Source organism: Camelina sativa, chromosome 17 (genome assembly GCF_030686135.1).
Source record: "Camelina sativa cultivar CO46 ecotype springtype chromosome 17, ASM3068613v1".
Taxonomy (NCBI): Eukaryota; Viridiplantae; Streptophyta; class Magnoliopsida; order Brassicales; family Brassicaceae; genus Camelina; species Camelina sativa.
This window is the reverse complement of record NC_141896.1, coordinates 21686124-21696928: the sequence shown is the minus strand read 5'-3', so window position 1 is coordinate 21696928 and position 10805 is coordinate 21686124. Positions and strand designations below refer to the sequence as shown.

General features: G+C 32.0%; 2 protein-coding genes and 1 non-coding gene across 3 annotated transcripts; 1 reads left to right on the top strand and 2 right to left on the bottom strand.

Moving 5' to 3' along the window:
* Positions 1-399: 399 nt before the first annotated feature.
* Positions 400-473, bottom strand: TRNAI-AAU (transfer RNA isoleucine (anticodon AAU)). Its single transcript has one exon. It is a non-coding gene; the product is annotated as a tRNA-Ile (tRNA).
* Positions 474-1092: 619 nt separating this feature from the next.
* LOC104757504 (uncharacterized protein At4g15970-like) lies at positions 1093-5080 on the top strand. The gene is made up of 3 exons (XM_010480252.3): positions 1093-1480; positions 3912-4286; positions 4447-5080. The coding sequence occupies exons 1-3, from the start codon at positions 1190-1192 to the stop codon at positions 4924-4926; spliced, it is 1146 nt and encodes a 381-aa protein (XP_010478554.1). The 5' UTR covers positions 1093-1189; the 3' UTR covers positions 4927-5080.
* A 478-nt stretch (positions 5081-5558) lies between these two features.
* LOC147924160 (putative F-box protein At1g30920) lies at positions 5559-7651 on the bottom strand. The gene is made up of 2 exons (XM_087496648.1): positions 7461-7651; positions 5559-6630 (listed from the first exon to the last, which is right to left on the bottom strand). Exons 1-2 carry the CDS (start codon positions 7649-7651, stop codon positions 5559-5561), a joined length of 1263 nt encoding a protein of 420 aa, XP_087352774.1.
* Positions 7652-10805: the final 3154 nt, after the last annotated feature.

Here is a 10805-nt window from a genome sequence, read left to right as displayed (position 1 = left end):
TATTTATCTTCTATTTTTTTAAAAAGAGATATTGTGTAAATATATTAGATTTTTCAATTTTGTAAAATAAATTTCGATTTTTTTTAATTTTCGTTTTTTTTTTTTTTTTTTAAACTTAGAAAAGGGTAAAAAGGTCCAGTTTTGAATCTCATTAATGGCAAATTAGTAATCTTAAGTCTGAGGATGAATGTGGTGCGTTTCAGCAACCTAAATAGAGAGGAAAAACTTCTCCGAAAAAAGGCATTTTTCATTAAGGACAAAGAAAGTCAATTTTTGACGAGATTGACTGTGAGCTCTCTCGACTTCTACTTTAATATATTAGATGGAAAATGTTTCTTATTATTTAGAAAATGAGAAAAACAAATCCTGACTAAGTAAACAATCAAAGATTTTAAAAAGTGGCCTATACAGGGATCGAACCTGTGACCTTCGCGTTATTAGCACGACGCTCTAACCAACTGAGCTAATAGGCCATTTGTTAAATATTTGATACGCCTTTTATTTATTGTGATTAATGTGATGTCATGTCATGTTAAGAGGAATCATAGGAAGGGCGAAGATGATGATGAGCTTAAATGTCATTGGTATTAATTTACTTTCATACGCCAAGTTTGTTACGTTCACGCTACCTTGGAAAAAGACACTCACTTCACTTGTCACTACTACTAATTCTACTTACCAATACTGAAAAATATAATATTTAATGCATATGGAGTCGCATCTTTTTTCACAACAAGATTCAATACAGCTACGTCTCAATCTCAACAGAAATTTTTTATGTTTGCCAAAAAAAAAAAAAAATCATAAAACCGAAAAGTTTCGAAATTTATAAGTAATATATAGTTGCAAACATAAACGCAACTGATGATAACTGTTTGTTTTTTTTGGTTGTTTGTCTTTCTCTTTGACGTTTACATTTGCAATTAACAAATAAATTTAATACATATAGAGACGCATTAACCTGTTTTCACAATAATATTCAATTTAGGTCTCAAATTATATGAAACGAAAATTTTGAGATTTGTATTTTAAGTTTGCAAAAAAAAGAAACAAACTTAAAGTAAATATACACATGAAAATGACCGATCATGCATCATGCATGTTATAAAACGATACACATGCATGAGTCCAAAAATACATTTAAACAATACTAAGCGAAAGAGATATTACTTTAGACCATATTCGAAATATGATCATCACTGAGAAAACGGCTGCCAGCAGTTGCTCCACCACCATTAACAGCTTCCCCGGTCTAGAGCAGCAGCCGCTGAAACAAATGTTATTGCAACTTCAAGCAAAATTTAGAGTGGTTAAGTGGATTGTATTATTATCAGTTTTGACAGTTTTGCTGTCTCTAGCAGTTTACTATTTGGCTTCTCTTGTTCAGCCACTGCCTCTACCGCTGCAGCAAATGTCAAGGTTTTCAGCGTTTGTGCCGCCGGTGATCGCAGCCAAGCAGAGACTTAACAATACTGATAACGTTTGTAACCTTCATTTTATGATCTACATATTTATCATATATCAAGTTTACGTAAAAATATATATGCACGAAAAATACGATTTTTTTATATATCTAGTTTTCGTTTTTTTGCATTTATAATACGACAAACGTCTATGTATATATTATTAATATTTATCATATAGAATAGTATATATTAGCTATATATCTTATATAACATGAGAAGGTTTTTTCTAACTTTGCTCAACAATGTGACATTTGTCACTTTATTTTTGTGACACCTGTCCAGTTCATTAATTTTAAATTTAACATTTAATTTCTTTAATTTATATCTTATTTTAGTTATATCTTATATGGTTTATAGGTTTTTAAAAATATATCTTATATAATATAGTTTGCTTTTTGAAATTTTTTTACATTGTTACAAAATATACGTCTTCCATTTTTTAGTTTTAACATCTAATATATTTCATAATGATATCATATACCATGTAACCTAAAAATGAAAAACACGGATCAGCCAAACTAAAAAAATATAAACAAATTGAAACCAAATTAATCTACACCAATTAAAAAATATAAAATGGTTTTTTTTTTGCCATCTGATTGAAAATGCAAAAGTTTGGGAAGAATACAAGAGCAAAAAGTGAAAAAGCATAAGCATACAAAAGCATATAAAATGGTTTCATACTCTAAAAGTAACAACTTACACCAAATTAATTTATGATATACTAATTTAAAAATATAGAAGATTTCCTAAAATATGAAAAAATCACATTATATTCAATAATCATTAAGACACAACTCAAATAAGTTTTACTGTTTGACTGTCTTTAAAACATATGCGATAATTAAAAAAAAACAAAATAAGGGTATTATAACATAATTGCTTTATCATCTAATGAAATAACAGAAAACAAAAGTTTTAAAAATTAATTTATTGTTAACTATACTATTTATTTTAAATGATTAGAAATAGATATAATATATAGAAGATAAAAAAGAAATATTAAATTTGACAAAAACTTTTATTTTCATGAATTTTTATAAAAATTAGTTAAACTTATAGTATAAAAATAGTTTTTTGATATTGTTTTAAGAAATTATTTTAACATTGACTTATCATATATACAATAATTTGCTGTTAGTTATTACTTTTAAATTATGACAGTAAAGTTATCTATCAAAGTAATTAAGTAAGGTCTTACAATTTTCTTTCTAGACAACTTATCATTTTTTCCCTAAAAAAATATAAAACAAAAATACTTATCTTAACTATTTAACAAAAAAAACAAATTTAGTTGACTTTGCTGTAGTTAATTGACCTATTACTATAAAATGGTTTCATACATTTTAAAGTTTAAAGTGAAAACAAATTAATTTATGATATTCTAATTTAAAATTTAGAAGATTTTCTAATATATGAAAACTCACATTATTTTCAATAATCATATATATTATATTAAAGAAACAACTCAAATAATTTTTAATTTGTATTTAATGTTCTATAAGTTACAGTTTGACTCTCTTTAAGACATATGTACCAAAATATAAAAATAAACACAATGGTATATAACATAATTGTTTTATCGTCCAATGAAATAACAGAAAATAATAGTTTCAAAAATAAATTTATCTTTAATTATACTATTTATTTTAAATTGATTAGAAATAGAGATAATATATAGAAAAAAATATCTGACACACTTTCTTTTCATGAGTGTTTATAAAAAAAATATTTAAATTTAGATTATAAGATATTTGTTTTGTGACATCGTTTTAGTAAATTATATTAAAATTGACTTATCATATATATAATTATTTGTCAGTAAAATTAGTATATAGGATAACATAAATTATCTATCAAAGTAATTAAGCAAGGCCTTACAGTTTTTCCGTAGATTACTTTGTTTTTAACTTTCCAAAAAACCAAAAATATAATTAAGTATAATTTATTTTAATTATTTAACGAAAAGACCAAACTTAATTGATTTTGCTGTAACTAATAGTCTTATTATTATAATAACATAATTGTTTAAATAATTTAGACACTACATTGTAATCACAAATATTTAGTAACATGTACTTTAACTTTTCTCTCTATCTCATCATGACCATTTTATGAAACACTATATAATATGTATAAATTATAATATTGTAGTTGAGCCGCAGGATTATTAAAATTATTTTTCAAGACATATTAACAACTGCATTTACATTACATATATAATTGAATAAAAACTTCATCTTATATTTCAAATATATAAAACAAATACATACATAACCCATGCATCGCGGACTACTTTCTAGTATATATATATATATTACGGCGAGCAAGTAGTCTTGGCGAAGTAGATTCTAAATATATAATTTGAGATTTTGAGGATTTTTTTTTTTGTTGAATTTAAATGGAGTATTTTCAGTCAAGGAACTAGTTTTGTTTGGTTGATAGATTGAGGCAGAAGATAGGAGAAATTTGGCAAGAGTCCTAAGGGAAGCAGCGACCAAGGAGAAGACAGTGATAGTGATGATAATGAATCAGGCTTGGGCGGAGCCAAATTCGATGTTTGATGTGTTTCTTGAGGGATTCCGTATCGGAATAGGGACGGAGAGGCTACTCCGCCACGTTGTGGTGGTGTGTTTAGATGATAAAGCCTACACACGGTGTTTGGAAGTCTTACCCCGTCGGTGCTTCTTTCTGAAGACTACCGGAGTTGATTTCTCCAGCGAGAAGCGGTTCATGGTGCCGGATTACCTCAAGATGATGTGGCGCCGAACCGAGTTCTTAGGTTCTCTGCTTAAGCTTGGATATAACTTCCTTTTCACGGTAGCTCTCTAAGCTTTACATCTTTATTTTAGGATTTACATTTGGTTATTCAACTAGGTTAAGTTTGGTTATTTATATCTATCGATTTATCTTGAAAGTGAATTTGTATATACATATGCTAATATTGTTGTTTTTTTTCCCCGCCAAATGTTTGTGAAAGGACATGGATACAATTTGGCTTAGAGATCCATTTCCTCGATTTGTTGCGGATGCAGATTTTCAGATCGCTTGCGATGTCTTCTTCAACGGGAATCATAGCGACACCAGTAATTCAGCCAATGGCGGATTTAAATTTGTCATATCTAACCGCAGAACAATCGACTTCTACAACTATTGGTATGAGTCCAGACTAAGATTCCCTGGCGAAAACGAGCAGGACGTGCTTAACCGGATCAAAGATGACCAATACGTGAAGAAAATAGGGCTCAAAATGAGATTTCTCGATATGACACACGTTGGGAATTTTTGCCAACGAGATTGGGATATTACCAAAGTTTGCGTAATGCATGGGAATTGTTGCATTGGACAGGATAATAAGGTCAAGGATTTAAGACAAATGCTGGAGGATTGGACGAATTTTGTGTCTAATGGCAACGGGAAAGGAGGGTTTGGGCAGCCGATGAATTGCCGGAGAAGTTGAAGACAGATGTTTCACAGAAAGCACAAAAGGATGGGTTGATTCGGCCGTTGTTTTATATGTTGGTGAAATTAAGTAAAGATAGCCATATTAAGAAAAACCAAAATTAGAGTCGAAGATAAATTTGCTTAATAAAATCACTATACTAGATTGATTATTGAACTTGTCCCACTGTTGTTGTTTCTTTGTACATGCAAAGTGCAAGTTTTTTTTTCCTAGTCTAGAATCCAAGTTACCTCGGAACCGAGTTGTGATATTGGATTTTGACCTGTTTGTACCTTCTCATGGTTGGCCATGTGTCCAAGGTTGCAACATGTTTGGTTGTTATGCATGTCCTTGACCCGGATGTCGAGTTGAGATTCTGAGACAATAAAAAGACATGGGATAAAAACAGAATATCATGAAAGAAGTTTTGTGAAACAAAGTGGGTTCAAACATTAATTTATTGGATTGGCTCTCCAACACAAGAATCATGGAGATGATATCTAGGAAATATATTAACAAGTTCAAAGGAAAAAAAAAAAATATAACTAAAAAAAGGTAAATGGAAATCTAATGGGTTAATTAAGATAAGTCACAAACGTACGAATCAGTAAAAAAAAGAAGAGAGAATCTAATGCATTAACAACCAAACTTTAGCTCGCTGCTAGAAACTTTAAATCCTCAACATGGTCTACAAAGGCTCGAACTCTATATCTCTCAAGCTTTTCAAATCCTTGGATCTCAACTCTTCGTAGAGTGTAGCTATCAAGATTGAAGTAGAAAACATAGAATGGGTTAGACGATGTACACTCTCTCGACAAAACAACTTCACCAGTAGCAGTCACTCCAGCATTGTGAACAGAGGCATTAACGTTTCGGTTCTCCCACAATTCCGGCAAATTGTAGACACGTTTAGAAAACTCCCGCTTGCCAACATCCTCTAAAACCCATAAAGACAACACAAGGCTAAGCCTTCCATCTACAGCATCATTAGCACGCCACTCACTCTGAATTCCTCCTAACTTACCTTTGAAATTAACCAAAACACTAGGCCTTGACCAAAGAGCAATGCCATTAACTTCCGGAATCAACATGAATTTCCCCTCAGACCTAAAATCAAAGGAAACTATCACCACAGCAGAACCTTCTACTACTCGACCTATATAATACAAAACACCATTGATACATATCCCCTCAGACAAAGGATAATGGAGACATCTCCATTTTTTCAACCTCCACTGTGCAGTTCCTAGTGTCAAAATACAAGCCTCCTGGATTGCAACGTCTTTATCATGGCTCATGACCAGTACCTTGAATTGTTTTAGAATCGGATCATACCCAAAAAAGTTATGCACCAATGCCTTGGTCACTTTAGGTTTTGGTAAACTTACGTGTTGTCCCGTGCTAGGTTTACATATCACAGGTAATCTATCCACCGAGAACGGTGAATTAAGGCAATAGACCAATCCAGAGACAGCATAACAATTTTGTAAACGCCAATCTGCAGGGAAACTAATATGAAACTCGGCGGTTACTACAAGAGACGAATCCTCAGGATTCTGTAACTGAGTAGATGAGCAGAAGATCAACTCACCGGATTTTTCAAGGGAGATTAAGAGACGTGGTCTAGCTGATGATCTTGTTAGGAACAACTCTGTGAAATATTGACGGCGAAGCGTTGACTCCAGAATTTGGAAGCGCGACGAAACCTTGAAACTGTTTTTGCTGAAGATCTCGAGAGTATCTCGAGTATGAGATCAGTTGAGTCGATCGAGGTGGGAACCTTTCTCTTCATCGAGATTTTTGTGTGTTGCGTAGGAGAGAAGATAGGGTTTACAAATTGGAGAGGTCGTGGTATTTTTGTAAGGGAGATTTGGAAAAATTGATACAATGCTTGGAATGAAAAGGACAGATTAGTTTTGTTTTTGGGTCGGAAAAACAGTTTTATAAATACATTAGGAAAATCACACAACAATTTTGGATTTAGGAAAACAATTGGGCCAAAACTAACAACAAAAGTTATAAACCATTTGTTGTATTTTACTTTCTCAAAATTTTATTTTATTTTATGTTTGAAGCTTTTCCCGCCAACTTAAAGTACAGTATATTGGATTAAAGCATAGTGAGATTTACGAAAGTTGTGACACAAATGTGTCTTGTACGTGTAACAATATATACAGCATGTTTACGTATTCTATTTTCTCTATAAAATAATTTATGGTACATCTTGGGGTAAAACATTGACCCTCTGTATGTATAAATTATATATGTAATCTTATCTAACTAATAAACTCGAGTGTTCATTATATTTACAAAAAAAAAAAGTTATTGAAGCTAGATGGGCGAATGAAAATTAACATTGTACCCAAGCATATACATGGTGCTAGGAGAGATCTGAGGAAACATATGGAAGTTCCTTTTTTTTTTTTTTTTTTTTTTTGGTTCAAAAGGTTGATTTTAATTAGACTTAAACCGGGTTCAATACAACATGGTTTAGAGCATCAGCTTCTCTGTTAAACGATCGGAGAATAAAAGAGAAAGAAATTGTCTGAAACTTTGACGATATGGCGAGGATGTCGTACTGCATCCCATGGATTTCCTTGGTCAGAGATCCCGAATTGATGGCTTCTATTACTTGTTTTGAGTCCGAAGCGATGTGGAGGTTGGTCAAACCTAGATCTATGGCCATCTGGATAGCGTGGAGAATTGCCAACGCTTCTGCTACCAGTGGAGGCCGAACATTCATGGCGTGTGTAGATCCTTGCGTGATGGTGTGATGGTCCGTTGTGTTAAAGATCCAGCCCAAGCCTGCAATTTTTGTTCCGATGTTCCAGACGGCATCGGTATTGCATGTGGTCGCTCTCGGATCTGCTCTGTGAATCGGGGTTGGCGAATTCCTGCTATTAGAGCAAACCCATTGGTGACACCCACTCAAATGTTTTCAAAACTAAAAAAATATAATATTTTAATTTTACAATAATATTCTAATTCTTTAATACATTTGAACAAGTAATACAAAGACACGTGTTGATTTTTTCTCATCCCGTGTCTCGCCGAAGACACTCCATCTTTTCTCTTTCTTACTTTTTATTTTTTTATTAATTTTTTTTGCTTCAGATCTTTATAAAGACATCCCACGGGATGTGGGATAAAAATGCTCTTAGAGGCATCAGTTGTGCTTGGTGCCATTCACGAGCCACAGATATAGCTTGGGATAATACTTCGGTCGGATTTAGACGCTTCCCATTGAAGATCATTTTGTTCCTAGCGAGCCAGATCGACCATACGATAATACTTCGGTCGGATTTAGACGCTTCCCGTTGTGACACGAATGTGTCTTGTACGTGTAACACATATATACAGTTGTTTACGTATTCTATTTTCTCTATAAAATAATTTATGGTACATCTTGGGGTAACACATTGACCCTCTGTATCAGTACAAGAAAATAATTTTATTGAGACGTATTTTTGAGACAAAAAAAATTCGTCACAAATCTGTGATACTTTAAATACGATATTATGACTAAATTTATTTGTCACAAATTCATAGTATTTTCGTCACTATATTACGACGGAAAAAATCAGTAACGAAAGTTTTTCACACATAGTGACGAATATGCTACGATAATATTAATCTTCACTCTTATGACTACATTGTGATCAATATGTTGTTGCAAATTAGTTATAAACTTATAACAGATATGCAAGTCACAATTTGTGACATTAAAATGAGTAAACATTAGTCATAAAATAGTGTAAATTGTTATGTCATTTATGCAAAGCTCATTAAACCAAATCTCTAATCCTAATTTAACAAGACTTATTTAAGAGATGATTAGAGTTTTATTCTTTATATTTTCGTGCCTCCAAAACCTAGAGAGATAGAGTAAACCATTTGAGAGAAAGAGAAACAATTGTGATTAAGGACAGATCTTACATGTCCTAGAAGATGGTGGAAAAGAAAGGGTAAACAAACTCCTTTATGGACGAATTTTGGTGAGAAATTTCCCAACCCATATATGTAAGTTTCCCCCAAAGGATTTTGTAACCTTTTTTGTAGATTAAAAGTTATACATGTTTTCTCAAATATATTCTGCGCAGATCCGCGAATTAACATCAGTCATCTTATGAAATCGTTTCCCACTGTTACAAATTGAACCAGAAGCTGATCTATCCGCCGTTGGAAAGATCTGAGTCTTACCTTTCCAGAGAGCCTGAGATCGTTTCCATAAGAGTTATAATATGAAAGTTATGATCGAATATGTGCAGCTGGTTGAATTTGTGATTTATTTTCTTTGTAAGAATAAAGATAGCTTATAATGTATATCTAATGTTTATGATTATAAAAAATTTGTATGATTATAAATTTTAAAAAATAATATTGTTTTGAGATTAATTTTTTAGTTATAATTTTTATCATATGCAATGAATTTTTTAGTAATAACTTGTGACCATTTGAAACTAACTTCTAATGATAAGATTGGACATTATGATAGTCACAAAATATCATGATTTTTGAGTATTTGTTAAAATTTTGCGAAATTTTTTAATTATCATTTGTGACTATTTGAGACTATAGTTTCGTAATAATAAGATACATAATTAAAACGTTATTTGAAACATGAATTGTGACGATTTAAAGACGTTTTGTTAGTCTGTAATTGAGACAATTTTGTTACTTTTTGTGTCGTAATTATTGATGACAAAATTGTTACTATTATATTCGTTGCAACTCTTGTGACGTTTTTGTTACAAATAAAAATTTGTGACCATTGTATTGCAACCATTCAAAAGTCGTAACAAATTCGTAATAATGTTTATATTGTGACTAAATACTTTTTATTGTGACTAAATCTTTCGTCTTGATAAATTTATTTTCTTGTAGTGTATGTATAAATTATACATGTAATCTTATCTAACTAATAAACTCGAGTGTTCATTATATTTACAAAAAAAAGTTATTGAAGCTAGATGGGCGAATGAAAATTAACATTGCACCCAAGCATATATATGGTGCTAGGAGAGATCTGAGGAAACATATGGAAGTGTAAATGCGGATGAGGCAATAATAAAGTGCAGAAAGTAAAGAACACAAAAACTTTGTTTACGAGGTTGGGTTTTTCCTACTCCCCGGGACCACGTCCAGATTTCGATTCCACTAGAACAAGAAAGCAAATACAGTACAACCTATTTGCAAACGCGTAAATCAAGCACAACCCTCTTAATTCACCGCTCCGTTCTATAACATGAAATCTCAAGGATAATTCTCTACCCTTAACTAGACTAACAATAAGCCTAGATTTAAACCAAGATATCCTAACCTTGGGCTAAACTCCCCTGAGTCTAGACTTCAAGTCTTCAACTCTCTTGAGCAACCTTCACACACACACGTCACACCGACGAACAAAGAAGCTTGAACAACACAAGCACCAAACCGCGAAACTAAGCCGCACACCAACAGAAAGCTCTCTAGGGTTCTAACCTTTATGCCTCAGCTCTCTTCCTTCTCTAAGACGTGCCCAACACTTCCTTATATATCCATCAAGACTTCCTAATCACTATAGGAGAAGATTTCCAAATTCCATAAGAAAAAATTCCGTAAGAAAAGACATTTTCCTTTTTGATATTTTCTTTTTCCTTGTAAAACTTCAATTTAATCAACCAAAGAAATAGTAGTTTTCCTCTTCAATCCATCCTCAAACAGTCCTTCAATATTGCCTTCTTAAACTTTCTAGAAACTTCTCACACACACAAAATAACAGCAATCATGTATCACGTCTTGAATCATACAGACACTACTTCAATCATCCAATACATCTTCAGGAAGTTCCTATTTACATGGAAAAAACAAAATTGACAGAATCAGTTCAATTTCTTATATATCCAATTGTTCTTGCG